The sequence below is a fragment of the Xiphophorus hellerii genome, chromosome 8, assembly GCF_003331165.1.
Source record: "Xiphophorus hellerii strain 12219 chromosome 8, Xiphophorus_hellerii-4.1, whole genome shotgun sequence".
NCBI lineage: Eukaryota > Metazoa > Chordata > Actinopteri > Cyprinodontiformes > Poeciliidae > Xiphophorus > Xiphophorus hellerii.
In genome coordinates this window covers 28699400-28727198 of record NC_045679.1, presented here as the reverse complement: position 1 = coordinate 28727198, position 27799 = coordinate 28699400, and the positions used below count along the sequence as shown (strand labels likewise).

The following is a 27799-nucleotide window of genomic DNA, read 5'->3' as shown; positions in this document are numbered from 1 at the left end:
TTTTTTCTCTCTCTCTTGTCTAAATTAGAAAACAGAGGAAGCATGTAAAAATGTGAATGTAATCGGTGTAATTATATAATTGTATTGTAATGTGCTTTCTCAATAAAAATGTTAATATAAAAAAAAAAAAAAGAACTGTTACATTATGAACTGAGGTGAGAACAGTTGGACAGTAAAGGCAGGCAACATGAAACACTTTTCTACATGGTTAGAGAAATGTGGACAAACTTCAGATGGATATGTGGGCTCACAACAAGGATGGCAAAAAGGGAAACAGCTTGTTCAGAAACATCCTTGTCCATGAAGATTAAAAGTCACTGAATGTAGAGTTTGATGAACATCAGTAATCAAAACATTTCATGATGGCGTCTCTGTCAAATTTGAAATTCAGGAAAGCCTTGGAGGAAACCAACTGCTCAAAGTCTTTGTCTCCAGATGATAAATGGCAACTGGAACTGCTTGTGGCCATGTCTATAAAAACAAGAGAGATTTTTTTATTATTTAATATCTCAAACCATGAAAACAACACTAACATTTTAGAACTAAACTACTGTCACTGAAATAGCTAGTAGTAAATATAACCCATCTCAGTGTTTCACCACTAAATCCTTTTATTTGAACTTGTTCATATGAACAACTTACAAGTTTTCTCCTAGTGGTCATACTGTGCAGCATTAATAAACATTGGATTAATGCTTATTAGCATTAGACTTAAACATTAAGACTAATCAGAATTAGTATTTTAAATATCTTCCACTTCCAGGGTTCTTTTTAAAATTCAAGTTTATTAGTCTTTGAGATTGTGAACTTGCATTATCATGCCATTATTGAAATATTACTTGAAAGTGATCTCAAAGCAACAATATTATTATGTAACACTCAATTTATCATCCAGCAAAATCTGTTATGCCAGGTCTCATCAGCAGTCATTGAAGACTGAGTTTGGACAACATTGCTCTAATAAAAGAAATGAAAACCCTGTAAATGTGAAGATGTTTCCAGATCAGCACTGGGAGAATAGATGTCATTCAGACTGAACTGAGACAACTTAAATTTTGGTCTTTTTTAGTAGCAGATAAAGAGGTGTGGAGAATTTTGCTGTATTCATGGTGAGGTGCCCCTGCCCAGGTCCAGTCCTGAAGGCTACTATACTGTAACTTTTGGACACATCTGTGCTCCAACATACTTGTATGAATCGGATAGTTTAACTCCCTTTTCAAACAAAGAAAAAAAGTTTCATTGTTTGAAACTTTTCAGCAAAGTCCTTCAGTGGCATCTGGTGACCAAAAGTATGAAAACCAATATTATGACTGGTGTCATAAGGTTTAATTCTGCAAATCTGAGTGTGTAGGTTTCCAAAGTTCTCTTTCCAGGTCAAAGTAAAGGTTATACTTCATCTGGAAATCAGTCTCAGTTTGGAGGATGAGTGGAGAGGCACAGAATGCATGTTGCTTGAAGTTCAGTGTGAAGTTTCCTCAGTTGGCGTCATCTGCTGATGTTGGTCCACTGTTTTCTGAAGTGCCAAGTCAGTGCAGCCGTCTGCCAGGAAATATTAGAGTACTTCATGCTTCCTTCTGCTGACGGGCTTCATGGAGAAGCTGATTTTATTTTCCAGAAGGACTTCATACCTGCATAAATTAAAATGTACCAAAAAGCTGCTTCATTGAGCATGATGATATTGTTCTTGACTGGCCAGCAAACAGGAATCTACAGTTTTACAAAGTCAGGAGGAAGATGAGAGACACCAGAACCAACAATGCAGATGACATGAAGGTAGCTATAAAAGCAACCTGAGCTTCCTGAACACCTCAGCAGAATCACTGGCTCATAGCCTCCAGGCCATGCTGCATCGATGAAGTCATTCCAAAAAAAAGGAGGCCCAACATTCTTCACCTGGTTCTAGTCAAACCTGACTTGACAAACTCAGAGCTTGTCAGAGTCGAGCTCTGACACAATACTCATAATGCACTGTGTTGTTTTACTGACCCATTTGCTGGATCTTCAGCTGCAAGCAGACCACCACTACATTCAGTTCTGCCTAGCTGTAGGTAGAGGCCTGGTAACGAGCCATTCATTTGGTCCGGGTGTGCTGGGATGCATCTTCACATTGCAGAGCAGTAAGTCTGGAGGACTGGACTTGGAAAACTCTAAATTAAGGCATCTTAAAGCCCACCCAGATCATAGTCCCAGGACAACCACACAGTATGAGCCCCCCTGCCCATAATGGACTCTTTTGGTCCTATTCAAAACACGTAAGCCAGTGATTCCTGAGGACCTGGATGGGGTCCAGAGGCACAAGATACACATGTAGACAAAAATATCATCTGAATCAGGTTTTAGTCTTTATGCAGCCTACCTCTCTCAAACATATCTTGAAGTCGCCTGGGCTGAGTCCGTTTGTCCTCTTTCTGTTTAAGAGATGAAGGAAGGTTTGTAAAATAGGAGTCATTTCATGCCCACCCATACATGTTCCACCTCTGTATATCCATTAATGAAAGAAGAATGTTCAAATTTGAATTCTTTGAAAAATATTCAACATAAGAAGCAAACCAGTATGAAGTAGCAGTGCTGCAGTCCTGCTGTGTCACTGGGACTGCTAGGTTTTCCTTATTATCTACTCATGTTTCAACATTGTAAGTCCTGACAGAATGTTAGACAACATACTGCTGGAAGTAGAAAGTCTCACAGCCAGCAAGAAAAAAACCCCTTATTTTCAGAGTCTGTCTTAAACAAGTAAGAACCTCTATATGAGGTCATGAGAAACAAGGAAATCAGGACCATAAAAATGTGACTTACGACTTTAATATATTTTCTTGTGTAAATAGTTGAAAACCTGTTTATTGCTTTTATTATATGATGGGCACATAAAAACATATCTAATATGTAAAGGCATAAAAAGCAACACTGTATTAGCTACCTGTTTTCTGCTTAACTTCTGCAGTACACCAGCAGGTGGAATGGGATGTTAGTCCAATAGTTGATCATACTTATTGGCTTCTATTTCTCCACCTGCTTTGCTGCTGTATTGAATTGTTTCTCCCTTTGTTTGTTTTGTTAATATTACATAATATGTTTACCTGAGTGAAGTTAGCCCCCCACCTTCTTCAATTGAGACAAAATTGGCCTCAAACTTTTGTGACACATTTGTGCCGGTTTGCGCAGCAAAAGTTTTTGTGCTGCTTTGGCTTTGAAGATATTAATGAAAATTTAAAGGTCAAAAGGTCAACCACTCCCCTTGCCCTCCACTTTTACAAAATCCAAATTATCTTTAACTTTCATTAATATCTTCAAAGCCAAAGCAGCACAAACCAAAAAGTTTGCTGCACAAAAGTAGTCGAGTTGTTTGACACCAATTTTGTCTGATTCGAGGAAAGTGGTGGGCTGGTTGACCTTTCATGACCTCTGAAAACATTTCTTAATATCTTTAAAATGATAGCGGCACAAACGAAAATTTTTGCTCCACAAATCAGCAGATGTTAGACAAAAATTTGTCTAATTTGAAGAAGGTGGATGGGGGGCAACTTCACTCAGGTAATATATTTTTATCAAGTAAAGCACTTTGAACTGCAATGTCACTGAAATATGCTACACAAATAAACTTAAGTACTGACAACAAATTGTGAAGAGGCTCAGGGTCAAAAACCCTGCTGATTGGTAGGAAACAGGTCTGTGCTCCAGAAGTCTTATATTTCATTCAGGCAACCTGACAAACATAAGTAACTATACTGTTTTTTGCAGAAGATGTTTTCTTCTGTCAAACTATCAAATTGTCTTCAACCTTTTTCAAATTTCCTGTAAGTAACTTTAAATTCGAATATTTGAAACCTTAAAAATCTGAGCTGGGGTACCCAAATCTTTTTAAAACATTCCACAGTCTACCCATGAGGTGAATCTGTGTGAATATTGACACCTGGAATGATTGGCACACATCTTAGATGATTTCCACTTGTAAATAAATGTTCCCATCTCTAGAAAGACTAAATCATTTCAAAATACCTTCCTAACTCTTCCTAGATTCATGGGATGCAACAGTTGCTTTTCAGTAGTACAGTGCTGCTAAGATGTCAAGTATAGTGAAAGCACCTTAGGTTGACTTTACCTCTGTTTACCCTCATGAAGATGTATTTATTTTATTTATTTTTGCTCAGATAAATAATATCTTCAAAAAGGAAGGAAGTGGTGTTTAGTCTACATTCACACTGAAGCCTGAAGCGACCCAAATCAGATTTTTTTTGCCATGGGAGTCTGAACAACAGATCGGATTTTTTCTAACACAACCCAGGCCACTTGGATGTGTGAATGTCTATGATACTCGACAAATGTCACTATTCTGCATCTTGATACGCACAAGCAGGAAGAAAAACAACAACCATGGCGGACCATAACGAGGATTACGTTGCTAATATGCTGGCTCCGATTGGATACCAACTTTAAAATTGCATGATATGCTCCACCAGTAGCATCCATGTTTACTTCCGCAAACACTGAGCACTTCTTTTTTATGGCAGTTAACAAAACACTGAGCACGCTCTCTACATGTGCAATACTGCGCCCTCTTGTGCACATGCGGGACACTTTCAGGTCGTTAAGAGTTCGCACAGGAGATCATGTATGCATACACTTTGAAATGTGAATGACCATGCAAAGAAATTTTGATCTCACTAAAAATCGGAATCGTGAATTGTCACTGCAGTGTGAACGTAGCCTAAGTTTCAATGTGTCGCTACTAACCTGCTGGTTATTGGATCCATTTTCACCGGTTCCTCTCTTTACACAAGGAGAGTCCTGTCTTTTTTTGCCACTGCTTTTCAAAACCAGTTTCTGCAGAGAGAATACAGACCTTGAACAGCAGATAGTGGCTGTGGTCTGTTCTAAGCTGTGACAGATCAAGGACTAATTCTTTACAATTTACCACCATCATTTTTTAACTTTAAAAGAGTCATCAATAAAGTCAGACACAGCATAGTTGACTGATTACATATTATTAAGCTTCGCTGACTCTTATTTTATATTAATGACATTAGGACTGAAAGGTACATCGTTTTTATAAACATATGACCCTTCTGAACATCAACTAAATACTAATATTCTATCAGTGATGTGGTTTAGGACTGAAGGGTTTGGTTAGACCAACAGTTATTTTTTTCCCACACTGCCTGAGATGAAGTCAGATTAAATGTTTCCTGTTTTACGTCAGTTGGGAAACAAACATTGTTTCTATTTGCTAAAAGCCAGAATAATGTCAGAAAGAGTATTTTAAAACCATTCTTCAAAGTCAGAAGTTTGCATATATTTCTCCTAGTATTTGGTAGAACTGGCTTGTTGGAACTGACTGAAGGCTGCTTTGCTCACTCCCAGCTTTTCAGTTCAGTACTTCCTACGGGACTGAGATGAGGGCTTTGTAATGGCCAATTCAAAACACTTTATATGGTGCCCTCAAGCCACTTTATAACCAGCCTGACCACATGCTTAGTTTCATTGGCCATTAGTAAAACCCACTTGTGTGTATGTTTTAACTTCCTTTTTGAAGTCTTCTCCACCTGGCAGCATAGTGCCCACACATCATAATACTGCCACCAGCAAACCTGTTGTTGTTCTCAAGCTTGTAAGCTTGCTTTATCCTCACAAACTGATAATGGATGTGTTCGACGCATTCCGATGAGTTTCTTTAGTTTGGGATGCTGTCAGAACTTGAAACCTGTCGTTGGGACTTCCTACTTGCACTCCCATTCATAAAACTGCTGCTTTGTTACAGCAACACAGCCGGCAACATGTTGTTGCAACACATCCTAAGTGTCTGTTCTGCTCACTCAAGCCCAGGCTCGGCGACATGGGCGGGCATTGTCCGTCCACAGAGTCAGCCGTGCCCCCCCTGGACTGGAAGCTGTTTGTTGTTTTTACCTTAGAATGGTCAACTTTATGTTATTCCTATATCAATTTGATACAGTAGAGGCTTCCGCACTTCCCATATCTGTGTCCTCTGTCACTGATTTCAGCAGTTAAAACTGTTAAATCCGTTGTTAACACGTCGTAACCTGTTTCCGAGCCGCCTTTAAACGCAACATGTGCGCTACGACGCTCGCGCTGGGTTTACACCCGTGCGGCTGAGACGGAGACCTGCTGCTGCTGCGCAGAGCTCCGCAGGTGTGTGTTAGAATTATGCAGCAAACCAGCAAAACGCAAAGAACCTGGCACAGTTTTCCCCCCCAAACTAACCGACTGAGTTGAGTAATGCTGTTCAATACAGGTAATGTTAGCTAAAAGATGACTAGCTAATAACAATACAGCGCCTTAAGCTTGTTAAGTAGCCTTAGACTACTGATGTTGTTGTCTACGTTCAGCTACGTAGATTCACTTTGCCCCCCCAAAATAAGTCAATGCCCCCCCGTTAAACTTGTCTGCAGCCGGAGCTGCTCAAGCCTAACAAATCTTGGATGTTTGGTCTCAGATTTTTCAGTTTCAACATAACTACAGAAGGGTCAGCAATGGCTCGAACCCTGAGAGCCATTTTTGCCCCTGGTGGAGCTAAATAAAATGTGTTTCAAGCCACAACTTAGTTTTACAATATGTGCAACAGCAGACTTGTTTTATGGGAAAATCTCAAGGTATTACATCAAACGGAATGAACACATTATCTTCAATGTACCAGTCAAACAAATGTGAAGAAAAATCATGTAGTTTGCTACTAAAAATGATTAATTTTCTTAAGAAAAATATTCCTCACTCTATTAGTGTAATTCTTCAGGCTATGCATATGTTGAATGACAATGCTTCATAAAACTCCTAAAGCTAGCATTTACTATTACTTTTGCTTTTAAGAACATTTTTGGCCATTAGAAAGCAGTGCAGGGTCTAAAGAGCCAATGTATAACCTCAATTTCTCTGGGGACTTTAATCATGCTGATCTGAAATCAGTCCTCCCCAAATTCCATCAACACGTAAAGTGCACAACCAGGGGTGATAAAACTCTGGACAAGCTGTACACAAACATCAGACAAGCATACAGGGCTAAACCCTTAGCACACCTTGGCCAGTCTGATCACGTGTCCCTGCTACTGATCCCTGCTTACACCCCCCTGCGGAAACGTGTCCCCAGTACAACCCGGACTGTCACCATCTGGCCTGAGGATGCCTCTCACCAACTACAGGACTGCTTCCAGAGAACTGACTGGGAGGTTTTTGCACATCAGCACCTGGAGAACTACACCTCAGCAGTCTTGGACTACATCAGGTTCTGCACGGACAATGTCACCAGGAACAGACTCATGAGGATCTATCCGAATAGGAAACCCTGGATGACTAAGGAGGTCCGGGGCCTCTTGAAAGCCAGGAACGCTGCTTTCAGGTCTCGGGACAAAGCACTCTACAGTTCTGCCAGAGCCAACCTGAGAAGAGGCATCTGCCAATCTAAGGCATCATACAGAGGGAGAATAGAGAAGCAGCTCAGGAGCAACAACACCAGGCAGGTGTGGCAGGGTGTTCAGCACATTACAAACTACAGATCCAGCAACCAGCCATGCACGGAGGGAACCACTTCCCTGGCAGAGGAGATGAATATCTTCTTTGCCCGCTTTGAGGCGACACCTACCACAGCTCCATCACAGCTGCCTGTCCACAGCAGCTCTGCTCTCACAGTAGAGGAGTGTGAGGTGAGGCAGGTGATGAGGAAGGTGAACCCAAGGAAGGCTGCGGGACCTGACGGTGTGTCAGGACGGGTGCTTAAAGACTGTGCAGACCAACTGGCTGGAATCTTCACAAAGATTTTTAACCAGTCCCTGTCTGTCCCTCCCTGCCTAAAGTCCTTTACCATTGTCCCCCTGCCGAAAAGAACCAAAATCAACACCCTGAACGACTACCGTCCAGTGGCACTCACACCGATCATCATGAAGTGCTTCGAGAGACTGGTGCGGAGTCACATCCTCGCTGGCCTGCCTGCTGAGCTGGACCCTCTCCAATTTGCCTACAAAGCAAAGAGGTCCACAGAGGACGCTGTATCCACAGCACTTCATGCTGCCCTGACCCACTTAGAGAAGCAGGGGAGCTACGTCAGAATGCTCTTCGTGGACTTCAGCTCAGCATTTAATACTATACTTCCCCAACGTCTGGTGTCCAAGCTAGCAAACCTTGGGCTCCCATCAGCCACCTGCAGTTGGATCCTGGACTTCCTAACAGGTCGCTCCCAGAGGGTCAGACTGATCTCACTGCTCTGAGCCTGAACACCGGATCGCCACAGGGTTGCGTGCTCAGCCCACTTCTCTACACCCTCTACACTCATGACTGTGTCTCCAACCACCTCAGCAACAAGATCATAAAGTTTGCAGATGACACGACTGTTGTTGGTCTCATCTCAGGCGGGAAGGGGGAGCTAGAGTACAGGGATGAGGTGCAGCGGCTGTCAGAGTGGTGCAAAGTCAATAACCTGCTCCTCAACACCTCCAAAACAAAGTAGCTGGTGATCGACTTCAGGAAGAACAAAACGGACATCCAGCCTCTCACCATCAGTGGGACCTGTGTGGAGAGGGTCCCAGTGTTCAGGTTTCTGGGCATGGAGTTGGAGGACAAGCTAACCTGGAGCACCAACACCAAGGAGCTGTTGAAGAAGGCACAGCAGAGACTGTACTTTCTGAGAATACTCAAGAAGAACCGTCTCCCCTCAGACCTGCTGCAGGCCTTCTATCACTGCTCCATAGAGAGTGTGCTCACGTACAGTCTGTGTGTCTGGTACGGCAGCAGCACATCTGTGGACAAGAAGGCGCTCCAGAGGGTTGTTAGGGCAGCAGAGAGAACCATAGGCTGCCCCCTCCCCACTATGGAACAGATTTACACTTCCAGGCTCCACAAGAAAGTTTTGGACATTTTAAATGACTCTTCACACCCTGGCCATGGTCTCTTCCAGCTGCTGCCATCAGGCAAGAGATACAGAGCAATAAAAACCAGGACAAATCGCCTAAAAAACAGTTTTTACCCGATGGCAATCATGGCACTAAATTCAAAGGCATAAGAACTTCTGCTCTTGACACCACTTTGTTAAAAATGTAAATTCTGTTGCGACACCTCCAGGCGCTGCAACCATATTCTGATGTCTATTTATTTCTCATTTTGTACTATTTATTTCTTTATCTTTGTATATTATGTATATACACATAACCTGCATCTTAACTCGAGTCGAGCAAATCTCAATCTCGTAATCTGTTGATGACAATGACAATAAATCTTATCTTATCTTAATTTCCCTATGGGATTAATAAAGTTTAACCTAACCTAACCTAACCAATGGGTGAAGAGTCCTGCACTACCACACCAGGCTACTGTAGGTACTACGATCGGCCCTACTGCTCTCTTTAACTTTGGCTAGACTACAATTAATCCCATCAGTCCATGATAAGTAACTGCTGTGCTGGCTGATAGGTGTTTGCTAATGTGTGCTACAGCATCAGGGTAGATTTGAGGGAATGTTCTATAACAACAGAACAGTACTCTGCGTGTTTCTGACCTGGTTGGGATCATTCTGGTTCATCTGCCCCGGAGTCCTCTGCTGCTTATGTTTGTTCCAACCCTCTCCTGGATATACGTCAGTGAGTGCATTGTTTCGGCTCTTTGACCTTAGAGAGATACACAATAAAGAGTTTTGTGGAAGGTGGTACGTGGGAAGGAATGTGTTCTGAATGGATGGGTCAGGTCTGGATGCTTACATTAATCTAACCTAACACGAAAAACACAAAAACAGCAAACCAGACGATCATCCAATGCAAACCTCTGTATTGATTTGCAGACTTACTGAGATTTAACAGGTTGCCCTGCCCACAATTCACCACTGAGCATGTGACAACATCCTGACTACATATTTTTTCAGAATTAAACATTTGAACATTAAACTGCCTTATCACCGATATGCACAAGACTGAAATTACATAGAACATTTAGAATATGAATTAGATAATATTTTAACAACTGCACTTAATGGAAATAAAAGAACAAAAATATGACATTTCTATACAGACAGAGTGTGATGAAGAGAATGTTAATACTGCTACTTCACTACTTCATATGTTAGGACATATGAAGTAGTGCAGCAGGACAGTGGTCTCCAATTCAAATTCTAGAACATTTAGGTGAATACCTGTTCCAACACACCTGCATCATAGGAATGGCTCAGCAGGAGTCTGTGAGACAGGATTAACATGCAGAAGACGTCATTCAGCCTGATTCAGGTGTGTTATAAACAAGGCGCATTTGAAAATGGCTCTTAAACACTGGAGTTGGTGGATGTCAGGTTAATAATAATCATTTTTTTATAATGCCCATTTTATATCAAACTGAGACCTCAAAGGGCAGTAGTACACCTGCAAGTATGCTCACAGCAGGTATGTCTGTAAAAGTCTCATATTTGTGAACACATATTTCTAAAACAAAAACTAAGCCTCACAGTTTTGGAGGATTCTTATGAAAAAACAGCAGCAACCTCTGCACATCACTTTGCACTAGGAAAGTTAATTTTGTCATCTCTTCCTCATCATATTCCATACAGCATGGTAGATAAAACACCCAACTGTGCCACCTGTGTGCAGGTCTCAACTTGAGCTGGGATGGAGTCAAATATTGACTGCCTGCATTCAATTCAAACTGCATACAGCTGCCAAGGCTACTCAGACAATCCTCCTTCCTTCCAGTGGCTGTTCATGATGCTGCTTACGCCACTAAACTAAGTATTAATACTATTAGTTAGAGTAAGTTTTAGGTATTCTAAGAACAGGTGGTGATGTATTTTTACCGAATGCCATCTAAAGGTTTGGATGGAGTCATCCTGTTGTTTGCCAGCTCCTCATCACTATCTGATTCACCCTTGAGTCTGTTAATCCATTCACGCAGCGGTCTGTGAAAGAGCAGAGTTACATGAACAAGAGAGCAGGACACCAGTTATCTAGTGAAAACACACCTGAATAAGGCTGCCTGTGATGGACCTGTGGAGGTCTGAACTTCATCAATACTATCAGCCAATCAGATCAGGAATAACTACTATCCAAATGACATTTGACATTTTCTACAAAAGTAAAACTTTGTGGTCATAGTTGCACTCTAAAGAACACAAAATAAATAATTATGGGTCTGGACCCAAACTGGGTATAGAAATGTCCTTGTATTATATCAGACCAAAGAACACGAGACGTTGAAGAGGATGATTTTTATTGTTTTAATTTGTACTTTTATTGGCACCTAATTACAATAGTTATTTTATTTGGTTATAGATAAACTAAAACACATGCCATTTAACTTTGATACTGAAATTTTGAAAAAGGTGGACAAACGTCTGGCATGTACATTGACATATTCCTGAATTAAGAACCTGTTGTATGTTGTATTAATAGAACTACTTATAACAGGGGTCTCAAACTCCAGTCCTCGAGGGCCACTGTCCTGCAACTTTTAGATGTGCCTCTGCTGCACCACACCTGAATAGAATAATTAGGTCATTAGCAAGACTCTGGAGAACTGCTCTACACAAGGAGGAGGTAATGAAGCCATTTCATTCCAGCGTTTTGTACCTGTGGCACATCTAAAAACTGCAGGACTCCGGCCCTCGAGGACTGGAGTTTGAGACCGCTGACTTATAAATTGTTACTACCTGATGAATGGAATGGCCATGAAAAACCGATTGGGTGCTAGTCCCAGTTTAGACTTTGGGGTCATGTCATTCCTGTGGCAGGGCAGCTTCTCAATAGGGAACCATTCAATGTTCTGAAAAAAAGAAAACAAGATTTGTTTGGAAGAAGTATGTCTTAACAGTAGAAATCAAGCACTTCCAAATGTTGCAAAGTTTCTCTACCCTGATCTCTTTCCGTGTTTTGGGGTTGAACTTTGTATCCTTGGATACTCCTGGGATGATATAGAGTCGCACCAACTGGTCAGTTATCTTCTGCTCGATGTACACGTCTTTGCAGATGCGGTTCTTGATATCAAAACCTGTCTCCTCCAGCACCTGCAGAGCAGTTAGATGTTCTGCTTGAATCACACATCAGAGACAGTTATACTGCTTTAAACTCAGCCAACAAGACCTGGAAGACTCACTTCACGAACTGCACAGTCATGAGGAGCTTCATCCTCATTCACTTTCCCCTTTGGAAAACCCCAGCCGGACTTGGCCAGGTAGCCCTGAACAAGCAGCGCCTGGAAGGAAAAACTGTGCTAGTTACATATCACACACACATGCACACGCCCACACACACCGACACACTTTCACAGCCATGAGAAACACTGAATCCACTGATTTGATCAATGATTTAATCAAAACATATTTGTATCTTCACACAACAATACATTGTTTGGGCTAAATAGTGCAAATAAGAATGTTTGATAAACAGGTTTATTCTATGTGGAGAATATTTCTTTCAGAAATGTCAATTTGTTCAATTAAGATGATAGTTTGTATTATGCTCAGCTCATTAATGTCCATAATGTTATCTAGTTAAAGATAAAGAAAAATAAAACTAATTCAGTTCTCAGCTACCACTGTGTCCCAGTCAAACAAGGAGAAGCAGCATTCAGCTTCTATGCACCACAAATCTGGAATAAACTTCCAGAAAACTGCAAAACAGCTGAAACACTGAGTTCCTTTAAATCTAGACTAAAAACCTGCCTCTTTAGAGTTGCTTTTGAATCATAATCAATAAATCATTAAACAGTCAGCTGTCAAAGAGAATACTACTTATTTTTGTGTTTTTATGATGTAAAGCACTTTGAAATGCCTTGTTGCTGAAATGTGCTATACAAATAAACCTGATTGATTGATAAGCTTTTTAAAGTGAGCCTGCAATGTTTTTAGCTATTAAGTAAGAAACGACAGACTGACAACGGCCGAACTGAAGTAACTTCTTCCTGTGATTTATGTCTACATGCAACAAAAACTCACATTCTCCAGTGATTCATCTAGAATAATTGCCCCATATGTGGGTACACCCATCTTGTACTCCTTCCATTCCTCCAGAACCTTCTGCACATCCTCTCCATGTGGCAGCAGAAATGGACAATGATGGAAAAGTTTACAGTTGTCAAGAAAAATATTACCTATGGCCATGAGGATTTCCTACATTAGGTTTGTCCTGCAATTTATCAAACCCTAAAGGAGCCAAGAGAACACATCTGCACAAAGGTTGCACTAAAATGACTAGAAATGTCTTGAGAGCTGGTTGAACAACATCATATAAAAGGATATCGGCTTTGGCAAAGTCTCTGATTCCACACTGAGGTGCTCCTGGAGTGTTTTGAATGCAGAAGTCCAGATAAAACCAGTGAGCCAGCTCAATCTGGAAACACACACGAATAGCGTTGTCCCGCTCCTCGCTGGGGATGTGGAGGATGAACCGGCTACACAAACACAGACGAAAACAAATCCTATCAGGGTTCCCAAGCATTTTTCATTACCAAATACCACTGTTGTCCAGATTCAAACTAACAGAAGTTTCAGTCCATTTTTGACTTCCCCAAAATTTCAACATTCCCTGTGACCACACTTTAGATACTGAAACCAGATCTTAAATTAAAAACTTGTTTATGTTTATTTATCTGCCTTCCCTTAAAGCAGGATCATCATGTAACATCCAGATTAGCAGTGGTTGGCATCAGCTGGGAGAGATGTCTAAATATTCCTGGCACTGAAACTTTATTATGTAGAAGCATATAAAAGCTTCAGCTGTTAAGGAGTCATTTTAATTACCCATATTGAGCCGGTTTCCTCCACTGTCACCACATTTACTGAAATGGATGAAATTTCTGGACTTCTTTAGGTATAGAAATTAGGGCTGCACCGATTGCAGATATCTTGCAGATTACTGTTTACTGACAAAGCCTAATCTGCCCATTCCCATTTTGTCCAATACCATTTTTTCTCTGAAATGTTGCTAAATATAGCAGGAAAGTTGCTGAGTTGTTAGGAAAGTTGTTAGCAGTCACTCCACTGTTGTTAGCATTGTTAACTGCAAACATGCAAACATGACCTGGTGGGAGGTCAGTCTGGGTTTGTCAGTCAACCCTCTCACATGGCAGAGTAAAAGAGGACAGTGGCTGATTTTTAGACTTTTGCCGATGTAGGTAAAATTGGTGGATAAGATCGGCTTCACATAAGTATCAACTGATCACCGATTTACCAAAATTAAGGAAGTTGGGGCAGACTTATTGGCTGGACAATTTATTGGTACACCTTGAATAAAAATTTAGACCAATGAGCTTTGTAAACCAACCTTCTTTTTTTAAAGTATGAAGCCATCTACAGGGAGGGACAAGGCAAACCATACTTTGTCTGGCCGCTAAAGACCTTCAGTGCAGCTAAATGCTGCAGATCTGAGGTCTGTTGTGGAGACCACCTTCCCTGACACGATAAAGCCACTTACATGATTTAAAAGATTAACTACTGTACTTTCATTATGTGTACACAAAAACTTTTAATAATAAATATTTCTCACAAAATATTGTAAATGCAGTGTGTCGCTGTTTTTGTCTGTAGTAAAGAACCAGCGCCATTTGGGTGCAGAGTAATCAGGTTACAGTAAACCGTAAACAATTAGGCTGAGAAGACTGAAGTGGACGAAGTTGTAAGGATTTCAGTGAAGATTTGAGTTATCTGAAGTTTCGGAGGAAGAAGCTAGATGGAGTGATGAAGAAGAGGTAGCTGGTTCAACTGAAAGATCGCAACTATTTAGTTTAATTGTCCCCCCCCCCCTCTTTTATCAGACTGCCATACAGTGCGTCAGTCACAGACCTCTTCAGAGATCATACAAACCAACAGTCAAATAAACTGAAGTGAATTGTAAATACAGGAGGATGGAGTCACATGGAGGTACTCTGTTTACTTTCTCTATGTACTCTACTTTTCCAGACTCTGAAGAAACATTGGCATCAGAGCTGTTTCTTGAGTGATTGTGCAGCACTGAGGTCTGGCAGCGCACTTAGGGATTTTAGTGTTGAGAATGTGTAACATCTAGAGTTATTTAATCCCTGCCCTGTCCCGCCGGTGTTATGCCCAGAAATGCATGCCTGCCGAGAATTGCATCCCCTGTCGCGGGAGCGCGCATCTTTCTAAACTCTCGCATTTTAATGAGGAAATGGACTGAAATATGACCGAAGACGAAACTTTTAAAGATATTCGTAACAATATCACGTTTCTTAAACATGTCAGCCTTAAAACGGTGGGTTTTATATCGCAGATTAATTGAAATAAATACGGTTTTTACACATTTATTGAGACAAATGAGTCGAACGTTTTTCAGTCCGTGTCTGAAGAAAATGTTCTCCGCATTTGGTTTGAAATTTCCCGATTTTTCTTTTAACATCATATTAGCTTAAAGTATTACAAAACAGAGGCCCATTATGTAGAACATTTTATATCATGCTTAACTGTCTAGCATATTAATGTAGAGGGGATGCATTTTAATGACTGAGCCTGCCAATATTTGTATCCCCTGTCTATTGTTGATATGAAACGTATAGCAGTTGCACAGAGAATAAGTGTCATTACGTAGAAAAGGTGAAGTCCCTCTTAACTCTTCATTTCTTCAAGTTAGCAGAGGGATGCATTTTCTGGCATAGCAAATTATTACCTTGCCAATATATGTAGGCCTTATATATTTTCCACAAATATAATTCTACTGATACAAAATGTATACCAGCAGTTCATAAAACAAGTGTGATTGTATAGAAAAAGTAATTTCACTCTTGACTCTTTATTTCTCCATGTAAGCAGGGGATGCATGTACAGCAAAGCCTATTATTAGCCTGCCAAAATATGCATGGCCTCTCCATGTTCTTCAAATATTATCCTATCGATATAAAACCCATACCAGTAATTCATAGAACATCTCTGATTATGTAGAAAAGGTGAAATCCCTCTTTAATTCTTTATTTCTCCATGTTACCAGGGGAAGCATTTTTTTGGCAATATGGATGTCGAGCCTGCCAAAATATGCATGCCCTACCTATTTTCCTCAAATTTTATCCTATTGCTTTGAAATTCATACCAGCAGTTCATACAACTACTCTAATTATGTAGAAAAAGTTATTTCACTCTAAACTCTTTATTTATCCAAGTTAGCAGGGGATGCATTTTTTGGCAATATGGATGTCGAGCCTGCCAAAATATGCATGCCCTACCTATTTTCCTCAAATTTTATCCTATTGCTATGAAATTCATACCAGCAGTTCATACAACTACTCTGATTATGTAGAAAAAGCTATTTCACTCTAAACTCTTTATTTATCCAAGTTAGCAGGGGATGCATTTTTTGGCAATATGGATGTCGAGCCTGCCAAAATATGCATGCCCCCTCTATTTTTCTCAAATGTTATCCTACTGATATGAAACTTATACCAGTAGTTCATAGAACATGTGTGATTATGTAGAAAAATGTATTTCACTCTTAACTCTTTATTTCTCTATTTTAGCAGGGGATGCATTTTACGGCAGAGCCTATTATTAGCCTGCCAATATCTGCATGCCCCCTCTATTTTTCTCAAATATAATCCTATTGATATAAAACTCATCCCAGCAGTTCATAGAACATCTGTGATTATGTAGAAAAAGTTATTCCACTCTTAACTCTTTATTTCTCCATTTTAGCAGGGGATGCATTTTTTGGCAAAGCCTATTATTAGCCTGCCAAAATATGCATGCCCCCTCTATTTTTCTCAAATATTATCCTATTGATATGAAACTTATACCAGCAATTCATAGAACATCTGTGATTATGTAGAAAAAGTTATTCCACTCTTATCTCTTTATTTCTCCATTTTAGCAGGGGATGCATTTTACGGCAGAGCCTATTATTAGCCTGCCGATATCTGCATGCCCCCTCTATTTTTCTCAAATATAATCCTATTGATATAAAACTCATCCCAGTAGCTAAGAGGATAAGTGTAATTATGTAGAAAAGGTAAAATCCCTCTTGACTCTTTATTTTTTCAAGCTAGGAGGGGGATGCATTTTTTGGCAATATCGAATTTGAGCCTGCCGATATTTGCATGCCATACCTATTTTCCCCAAATATCATCCTATTGATATAAAACTCATACCAGCAGTTAAGGGAACAAATGTGATTATGTAGAAAATGTTATTTCTTTATTATCGCTATTGCAAGGATACTGAAGGAAATAAATCTGACAATGCATCTTTGCTAAATGTAAAGCATGCACAAACCATTTTTATTTTGGTTTAACATAAAAATTAAATCACTTTTTTTTCATTAATTTCAACAAAAGAATATTCATAACAAAAATCTTTGGAAAACCAATTAAGTCAACAAAAATTATGTCACATGTTTAAACTGAAAATCCACTGAACTGCAGTCATTAACGAATTAGATTGGTACAAACATAAAATCTATAAACACATTGCACAGCAGCAGTCTGTGTCGGTTTGTGGGACCTTAATGCAGCCTTGGTGGTACCACCAGTTGCATCTGTCACATGTGATCTGTAAATACATAATACAAAATGGTCAAATAACAACATAAAGAATGTTTTCTTTTAGCTCCTTATCTGTTTACTGAAGGTGATTTTGGGTTTTGTCAACATAAAGCTTCTTCTTAATTATCAATATATGATTGGTAGCCCTTTATTTGAGGAGATGACAGCATGTTCCTGACATGTATGGAGGTAAAAAAATTCTAGGACCACAAGCAACTGTGTTTAATGTTTTACGACTGTACTTAAAAAAAAAAAAAACTTAAGCTACTTCCCACTTACCTGCCTTGGGTGTTTATTTATTTTATTATGATTTATTTTTGTATATCTACATACTTTGCAACTATTTTAAGGATGGTATATGGTTTGCTTGAATTGATTTTTCACTGCATTACATTGTTGCCTTACCCACATGTGATCTTCTGTGTCCTCACTGTCACAGTGTCTGCAGAGTCTGTAGAGTCTCCACTGACAAACCGCATCTTTAAATTAATGTTATAAAATAATCTTAATGGTATTTTTTTGTGTTTTTTTTTTTCTTTTAAATAATTCCATTTGTTAGTGTTCTTTTGAAAGTGGAACAATAATCCTCTGTGTAGATCTCAGTTGTCTAATCATCCCTTTTTGATAATGTCTGGTCTCATAAACAAATACAAGTAATAGAAACTGTACATCATATTGGAATATTAGGCAGGCGCACATGGTGTCTGTCTATTCATGAATTGAAACACACATCTATTTAAGGTATTTCTGGGATTTATGGTAAAAGAAAGCATCACTTAGTGTTTACTTTTTTTATAATTTTCTCCAACTTAAGCCACTGAAAGTATAAAAATGGCATTCAGAAAATTTTAATATGTCTACATATATATGTGTGTACATCTTGTGAAATTTGTCATTTTGTAAATGTTAATTTTATGAAAACACAGTAATGAATATAATGGTTCACATAATACATCTCATTCCAGTTTTGTACTTTCACAAACTGCAAGTCCTTTTTGTTTATTAAGTTACATTAAAGCTACTCAAGAAAAGTGTACGTAATTGTATCCTAGAACAATTTTAAGTTTGTTGATTATGTTTTTTGCCTCAACAGCTATTGGGCTGTTATGTGTAATTTATTTATTAGAGATCAAGGCCAGGTGTATTGAAATGTTCTTCACTAATTGAATTTGACATAAACACTAGCATGATTGTACTTCACACATCTGCAAAGTTCAATATTTTAATATTTCTAATTAGATAAAATAGCTGACCTAACACAATTTTTTTGTGCGTGCATGATTTTACACACAACATAGTATCCCACCCACATAGGAACTGAATAAAAAATATGTCAAAAGACACCTGATTCTGAGAGAAGTGTGGAAGAAATGTTGAGTCGCATGGTATTAACAGCTTCTGCTGTTGATGGAAAGTTCAGGTCCTTGTTTTCCAGTATGCACTCTGCAAACTTTAAAGGCAAATATATTTTTTTGAAAAAAGAAAGAAGAGTAACAGCGGACTCATTACAAAGACAAAATATTTGTCAAAGTATTAGATTGTCATATAGAGGTCATGACATTGATGAATAATTTAACATTTTTGCTATACTTATTTCAGACTCTTTCCATTGTCATTAAAATAAATCAACCATGTAATAAAGCAATATAATTCATAAACTACATTATATTTCAGGCAGAAATGCACAGTTTAAGTTGTTTAGCCAAAGCTGTTCATCATCTTAAAAGTTCTACTCCTACAAAATAGCATTAGATTAATGGCAATGTGATTATTAGAAAACCACTTTCATATTAATCTTTTTTTCACAACATCAAAAACGTAAACAAGCATGTATACCAATATATTGATATATAATTCTATCTATCTTCAGACATAGATAGATATACATGTATGTGGAAAGAGACAGAACAGTACACATAAAGGTTATATAAATTGATTTGTAAACAGGCAATGTTCTACATTACATAAGAAATATAAGTAATCATAGTCAAGTATATACAGTACAGACCAAAAGTTTGGACACACAGTTGTGTCCAAACTTTTGGTCTGTACTGTATATATATATATACTGTATATAAAAACATAAAACCACGGCTGCCCAAATCACGGCAGAATTAAATGTGCACCTCAACTCCCCTGTTTCCACCAAAACTGTCCGTCGGGAGCTCCACAGGGTCAATATACACGGCCGGGCTGCTATAGCCAAACCTTTGGTCACTCGTGCCAATGCCAAACGTCGGTTTCAATGGTGCGAGAAACGCAAATCTTGGGCTGTGGACAATATGAAACATGTATTGTTCTCTGATGAGTCCACCTTTACTGTTTTCCCCACATCCGGGAGAGTTACAGTGTGGAGAAGCCCCAAAGAAGAGTACCACCCAGACTGTTGCATGCCCAGAGTGAAGCATGGGGGTGGATCAGTGATGGTTTGGGCTGCCATATCATGGCATTCCCTTGGCTCCATACTTGTGCTAGATGGGCGCGTCACTGCCAAGGACTACCGAACCATTCTGGAGGACCATGTGCATCCATGTATATATATATATATATATATATATATATATATATATATTTAAACAGCACTTACTTTAAGGGCAAACACACCACATGAAACCACATCTTGCTGGATGGCATGTTATACTGTTTCACATTTCCACATTGACACTTTCATCCCTTTGCTTCTCATAAATGTCCTTGTTGAGAGGATAAAATGTTAAATTAACATTCTAGTTATCCAATTATGACATTTTTTATTATAATAAACAATAATTGTTCTTGTTTTTCTCACCTTGTTACTTCCAAGCAACTCTTCACATCTTTTTGGGACTCTCCAAGTGAGTTAAGGAAACTTTTTGTTATGAATATTCTTTTGTTGAAATTAATGAAAAAAAAGTGATTTAATTTTTATGTTAAACCAAAATAAAAATGGTTTGTGCATGCTTTACATTTAGCAAAGATGCATTGTCAGATTTATTTCCTTCAGTATCCTTGCAATAGCGATAATAAGGAAATAACATTTTCTACATAATCACATTTGTTCCCTTAACTGCTGGTATGAGTTTTATATCAATAGGATGATATTTGGGGAAAATAGGTATGGCATGCAAATATCGGCAGGCTCAAATTCGATATTGCCAAAAAATGCATCCCCCTCCTAGCTTGAAAAAATAAAGAGTCAAGAGGGATTTTACCTTTTCTACATAATTACACTTATCCTCTTAGCTACTGGGATGAGTTTTATATCAATAGGATTATATTTGAGAAAAATAGAGGGGGCATGCAGATATCGGCAGGCTAATAATAGGCTCTGCCGTAAAATGCATCCCCTGCTAAAATGGAGAAATAAAGAGATAAGAGTGGATTAACTTTTTCTACATAATCACAGATGTTCTATGAATTGCTGGTATAAGTTTCATATCAATAGGATAATATTTGAGAAAAATAGAGGGGGCATGCATATTTTGGCAGGCTAATTATAGGCTTTGCCAAAAAATGCATCCCCTGCTAAAATGGAGAAATAAAGAGTTAAGAGTGGAATAACTTTTTCTACATAATCACAGATGTTCTATGAACTGCTGGGATGAGTTTTATATCAATAGGATTATATTTGAGAAAAATAGAGGGGGCATGCAGATATTGGCAGGCTAATAATAGGCTCTGCCGTAAAATGCATCCCCTGCTAAAATAGAGAAATAAAGAGTTAAGAGTGAAATACATTTTTCTACATAATCACACATGTTCTATGAACTACTGGTATAAGTTTCATATCAGTAGGATAACATTTGAGAAAAATAGAGGGGGCATGCATATTTTGGCAGGCTCGACATCCATATTGCCAAAAAATGCATCCCCTGCTAACTTGGATAAATAAAGAGTTTAGAGTGAAATAACTTTTTCTACAAAATCACACTTGTTCTATGAACTGCTGATATAAGTTTTAAATCAATAAGATAATATTTGAGGAAAATAGATAGGGCATGCATATTTTGGCAGGCTCGACATCCATATTGCCAAAAAATGCATCCCCTGCTAACTTGGATAAATAAAGAGTTTAGAGTGAAATAACTTTTTCTACATAATCAGAGTAGTTGTATGAACTGCTGGTATGAATTTCAAAGCAATAGGATAAAATTTGAGGAAAATAGATAGGGCATGCATATTTTGGCAGGCTCGACATCCATATTGCCAAAAAATGCATCCCCTGCTAACTTGGATAAATAAAGAGTTTAGAGTGAAATAACTTTTTCTACAAAATCACACTTGTTCTATGAACTGCTGATATAAGTTTTAAATCAATAAGATAATATTTGAGGAAAATAGATAGGGCATGCATATTTTGGCAGGCTCGACATCCATATTGCCAAAAAATGCATCCCCTGCTAACTTGGATAAATAAAGAGTTTAGAGTGAAATAGCTTTTTCTACATAATCAGAGTAGTTGTATGAACTGCTGGTATGAATTTCATAGCAATAGGATAAAATTTGAGGAAAATAGGTAGGGCATGCATATTTTGGCAGGCTCGACATCCATATTGCCAAAAAATGCATCCTCTGCTAACTTGGATAAATAAAGAGTTTAGAGTGAAATAACTTTTTCTACATAATCAGAGTAGTTGTATGAACTGCTGGTATGAATTTCAAAGCAATAGGATAAAATTTGAGGAAAATAGATAGGGCATGCATATTTTGGCAGGCTCGACATCCATATTGCCAAAAAATGCATCCCCTGCTAACTTGGATAAATAAAGAGTTTAGAGTGAAATAACTTTTTCTACAAAATCACACTTGTTCTATGAACTGCTGATATAAGTTTTAAATCAATAAGATAATATTTGAGGAAAATAGATAGGGCATGCATATTTTGGCAGGCTCGACATCCATATTGCCAAAAAATGCATCCCCTGCTAACTTGGATAAATAAAGAGTTTAGAGTGAAATAACTTTTTCTACAAAATCACACTTGTTCTATGAACTGCTGATATAAGTTTTAAATCAATAAGATAATATTTGAGGAAAATAGATAGGGCATGCATATTTTGGCAGGCTCGACATCCATATTGCCAAAAAATGCATCCCCTGCTAACTTGGATAAATAAAGAGTTTAGAGTGAAATAGCTTTTTCTACATAATCAGAGTAGTTGTATGAACTGCTGGTATGAATTTCATAGCAATAGGATAAAATTTGAGGAAAATAGGTAGGGCATGCATATTTTGGCAGGCTCGACATCCATATTGCCAAAAAATGCATCCCCTGCTAACTTGGATAAATAAAGAGTTTAGAGTGAAATAACTTTTTCTACATAATCAGAGTAGTTGTATGAACTGCTGGTATGAATTTCATAGCAATAGGATAAAATTTGAGGAAAATAGGTAGGGCATGCATATTTTGGCAGGCTCGACATCCATATTGCCAAAAAATGCATCCCCTGCTAACTTGGATAAATAAAGAGTTTAGAGTGAAATAACTTTTTCTACATAATCAGAGTAGTTGTATGAACTGCTGGTATGAATTTCAAAGCAATAGGATAAAATTTGAGGAAAATAGATAGGGCATGCATATTTTGGCAGGCTCGACATCCATATTGCCAAAAAATGCATCCCCTGCTAACTTGGATAAATAAAGAGTTTAGAGTGAAATAACTTTTTCTACAAAATCACACTTGTTCTATGAACTGCTGATATAAGTTTTAAATCAATAAGATAATATTTGAGGAAAATAGATAGGGCATGCATATTTTGGCAGGCTCGACATCCATATTGCCAAAAAATGCATCCCCTGCTAACTTGGATAAATAAAGAGTTTAGAGTGAAATAACTTTTTCTACAAAATCACACTTGTTCTATGAACTGCTGATATAAGTTTTAAATCAATAAGATAATATTTGAGGAAAATAGATAGGGCATGCATATTTTGGCAGGCTCGACATCCATATTGCCAAAAAATGCATCCCCTGCTAACTTGGATAAATAAAGAGTTTAGAGTGAAATAGCTTTTTCTACATAATCAGAGTAGTTGTATGAACTGCTGGTATGAATTTCATAGCAATAGGATAAAATTTGAGGAAAATAGGTAGGGCATGCATATTTTGGCAGGCTCGACATCCATATTGCCAAAAAATGCATCCCCTGCTAACTTGGATAAATAAAGAGTTTAGAGTGAAATAACTTTTTCTACATAATCAGAGTAGTTGTATGAACTGCTGGTATGAATTTCATAGCAATAGGATAAAATTTGAGGAAAATAGGTAGGGCATGCATATTTTGGCAGGCTCGACATCCATATTGCCAAAAAATGCATCCCCTGCTAACTTGGATAAATAAAGAGTTTAGAGTGAAATAACTTTTTCTACATAATCAGAGTAGTTGTATGAACTGCTGGTATGAATTTCAAAGCAATAGGATAAAATTTGAGGAAAATAGATAGGGCATGCATATTTTGGCAGGCTCGACATCCATATTGCCAAAAAATGCATCCCCTGCTAACTTGGATAAATAAAGAGTTTAGAGTGAAATAACTTTTTCTACAAAATCACACTTGTTCTATGAACTGCTGATATAAGTTTTAAATCAATAAGATAATATTTGAGGAAAATAGATAGGGCATGCATATTTTGGCAGGCTCGACATCCATATTGCCAAAAAATGCATCCCCTGCTAACTTGGATAAATAAAGAGTTTAGAGTGAAATAACTTTTTCTACATAATCAGAGTAGTTGTATGAACTGCTGGTATGAATTTCAAAGCAATAGGATAAAATTTGAGGAAAATAGATAGGGCATGCATATTTTGGCAGGCTCGACATCCATATTGCCAAAACATGCATCCCCTGCTAACTTGGATAAATAAAGAGTTTAGAGTGAAATAACTTTTTCTACAAAATCACACTTGTTCTATGAACTGCTGATATAAGTTTTAAATCAATAAGATAATATTTGAGGAAAATAGATAGGGCATGCATATTTTGGCAGGCTCGACATCCATATTGCCAAAAAATGCATCCCCTGCTAACTTGGATAAATAAAGAGTTTAGAGTGAAATAGCTTTTTCTACATAATCAGAGTAGTTGTATGAACTGCTGGTATGAATTTCATAGCAATAGGATAAAATTTGAGGAAAATAGGTAGGGCATGCATATTTTGGCAGGCTCGACATCCATATTGCCAAAAAATGCATCCCCTGCTAACTTGGATAAATAAAGAGTTTAGAGTGAAATAACTTTTTCTACATAATCAGAGTAGTTGTATGAACTGCTGGTATGAATTTCAAAGCAATAGGATAAAATTTGAGGAAAATAGATAGGGCATGCATATTTTGGCAGGCTCGACATCCATATTGCCAAAAAATGCATCCCCTGCTAACTTGGATAAATAAAGAGTTTAGAGTGAAATAACTTTTTCTACAAAATCACACTTGTTCTATGAACTGCTGATATAAGTTTTAAATCAATAAGATAATATTTGAGGAAAATAGATAGGGCATGCATATTTTGGCAGGCTCGACATCCATATTGCCAAAAAATGCATCCCCTGCTAACTTGGATAAATAAAGAGTTTAGAGTGAAATAACTTTTTCTACAAAATCACACTTGTTCTATGAACTGCTGATATAAGTTTTAAATCAATAAGATAATATTTGAGGAAAATAGATAGGGCATGCATATTTTGGCAGGCTCGACATCCATATTGCCAAAAAATGCATCCCCTGCTAACTTGGATAAATAAAGAGTTTAGAGTGAAATAGCTTTTTCTACATAATCAGAGTAGTTGTATGAACTGCTGGTATGAATTTCATAGCAATAGGATAAAATTTGAGGAAAATAGGTAGGGCATGCATATTTTGGCAGGCTCGACATCCATATTGCCAAAAAATGCATCCCCTGCTAACTTGGATAAATAAAGAGTTTAGAGTGAAATAACTTTTTCTACATAATCAGAGTAGTTGTATGAACTGCTGGTATGAATTTCATAGCAATAGGATAAAATTTGAGGAAAATAGGTAGGGCATGCATATTTTGGCAGGCTCGACATCCATATTGCCAAAAAATGCATCCCCTGCTAACTTGGATAAATAAAGAGTTTAGAGTGAAATAACTTTTTCTACATAATCAGAGTAGTTGTATGAACTGCTGGTATGAATTTCAAAGCAATAGGATAAAATTTGAGGAAAATAGATAGGGCATGCATATTTTGGCAGGCTCGACATCCATATTGCCAAAAAATGCATCCCCTGCTAACTTGGATAAATAAAGAGTTTAGAGTGAAATAACTTTTTCTACAAAATCACACTTGTTCTATGAACTGCTGATATAAGTTTTAAATCAATAAGATAATATTTGAGGAAAATAGATAGGGCATGCATATTTTGGCAGGCTCGACATCCATATTGCCAAAAAATGCATCCCCTGCTAACTTGGATAAATAAAGAGTTTAGAGTGAAATAACTTTTTCTACAAAATCACACTTGTTCTATGAACTGCTGATATAAGTTTTAAATCAATAAGATAATATTTGAGGAAAATAGATAGGGCATGCATATTTTGGCAGGCTCGACATCCATATTGCCAAAAAATGCATCCCCTGCTAACTTGGATAAATAAAGAGTTTAGAGTGAAATAGCTTTTTCTACATAATCAGAGTAGTTGTATGAACTGCTGGTATGAATTTCATAGCAATAGGATAAAATTTGAGGAAAATAGGTAGGGCATGCATATTTTGGCAGGCTCGACATCCATATTGCCAAAAAATGCATCCCCTGCTAACTTGGATAAATAAAGAGTTTAGAGTGAAATAACTTTTTCTACATAATTAGAGTAGTTGTATGAACTGCTGGTATGAATTTCAAAGCAATAGGATAAAATTTGAGGAAAATAGGTAGGGCATGCATATTTTGGCAGGCTCGACATCCATATTGCCAAAAAAATGCTTCCCCTGGTAACATGGAGAAATAAAGAATTAAAGAGGGATTTCACCTTTTCTACATAATCAGAGATGTTCTATGAATTACTGGTATGGGTTTTATATCGATAGGATAATATTTGAAGAACATGGAGAGGCCATGCATATTTTGGCAGGCTAATAATAGGCTTTGCTGTACATGCATCCCCTGCTTACATGGAGAAATAAAGAGTCAAGAGTGAAATTACTTTTTCTATACAATCACACTTGTTTTATGAACTGCTGGTATACATTTTGTATCAGTAGAATTATATTTGTGGAAAATATATAAGGCCTACATATATTGGTAAGGTAATAATTTGCTATGCCAGAAAATGCATCCCTCTGCTAACTTGAAGAAATGAAGAGTTAAGAGGGACTTCACCTTTTCTACGTAATGACACTTATTCTCTGTGCAACTGCTATACGTTTCATATCAACAATAGACAGGGGATACAAATATTGGCAGGCTCAGTCATTAAAATGCATCCCCTCTACATTAATATGCTAGACAGTTAAGCATGATATAAAATGTTCTACATAATGGGCCTCTGTTTTGTAATACTTTAAGCTAATATGATGTTAAAAGAAAAATCGGGAAATTTCAAACCAAATGCGGAGAGCATTTTCTTCAGACACGGACTGAAAAACGTTCGACTCATTTGTCTCAATAAATGTGTAAAAACCGTATTTATTTCAATTAATCTGCGATATAAAACCCACCGTTTTAAGGCTGACATGTTTAAGAAACGTGATATTGTTACGAATATCTTTAAAAGTTTCGTCTTCGGTCATATTTCAGTCCGTTTCCTCATTAAAATGCGAGAGTTTAGAAAGATGCGCGCTCCCGCGACAGGGGATGCAATTCTCGGCAGGCATGCATTTCTGGGCATAACACCGGCCTAGTTTGAATGAACAGGACAAGAGGACACCACAGAGGATGCAGGATACCGAGAAGAGGAAAACCCCTGCAGTTTCCTTCGGGCTCCAGCAGTGGTTCTCAGCACTTCATGCAGTTTCCGACAGAAACAATAATGGCTGCGCACTGAACGCAAACATGCCTACTCTGATTTAGGACTTAGACAAATTAATCCAGTGTAACACACTATACCAAACGGAAAGCATGTAACAACATTTGACTGCCTTCGAGTAGCAAACAGTCGTAGCCAGAGAACCGTCTCCTACCTGCACAGATCGTCTAGTACGCTGGTGGGAATTTCCACTCTTTTGGTTTCCATGCTGGCTGAAAACATCACGCTTCTGTCTCAGAGTACTTATGTAACAAACATAGTTCGGTTATATTCCTACTGTAGTTATAGTTCTGCCCTCCAACAGAAAACTAAAGAGACTGAGCTCCGATGTTCCCACCAGGAAAACAGACCGCTTCACCTAGAGGCTGCTAAGCATGCGCAAAC

At 38.1% G+C, this 27799-nt stretch overlaps 1 protein-coding gene across 2 annotated transcripts; it reads right to left on the bottom strand.

Moving 5' to 3' along the window:
• Window positions 1-27799, bottom strand: dcp2 (decapping mRNA 2). 2 transcript variants are annotated; one of them, XM_032569253.1, is made up of 11 exons: window positions 27570-27799; window positions 13211-13362; window positions 12908-13035; window positions 12067-12165; window positions 11825-11977; window positions 11624-11736; window positions 10772-10873; window positions 9494-9602; window positions 4732-4821; window positions 2357-2408; window positions 1-471 (listed from the first exon to the last, which is right to left on the bottom strand). In XM_032569253.1, the coding sequence occupies exons 1-11, from the start codon at window positions 27635-27637 to the stop codon at window positions 341-343; spliced, it is 1197 nt and encodes a 398-aa protein (XP_032425144.1). In that variant the 5' UTR covers window positions 27638-27799; the 3' UTR covers window positions 1-340. The 2 variants fall into 2 exon arrangements, with proteins under 2 accessions (XP_032425144.1, XP_032425145.1); XM_032569254.1 differs by lacking the exon at window positions 4732-4821.

What these genes read in the sequence shown, in the direction of transcription:
- dcp2 (XM_032569253.1), bottom strand. Translation starts at nt 27,637, where the DNA reads ATGTTTTCAGCCAGCATGGAAACCAAAAGAGTGGAAATTCCCACCAGC. An exon ending in ATGGCCATTCCATTCATCAG is followed by an intron (nt 10,874 to 11,623) that starts GTAGTAACAATT and finishes GCTCTTTCACAG; the next exon opens with ACCGCTGCGTGAATGGATTA. An exon ending in ATGGATCCAATAACCAGCAG is followed by an intron (nt 2,409 to 4,731) that starts GTTAGTAGCGAC and finishes TCTCTTAAACAG; the next exon opens with AAAGAGGACAAACGGACTCA.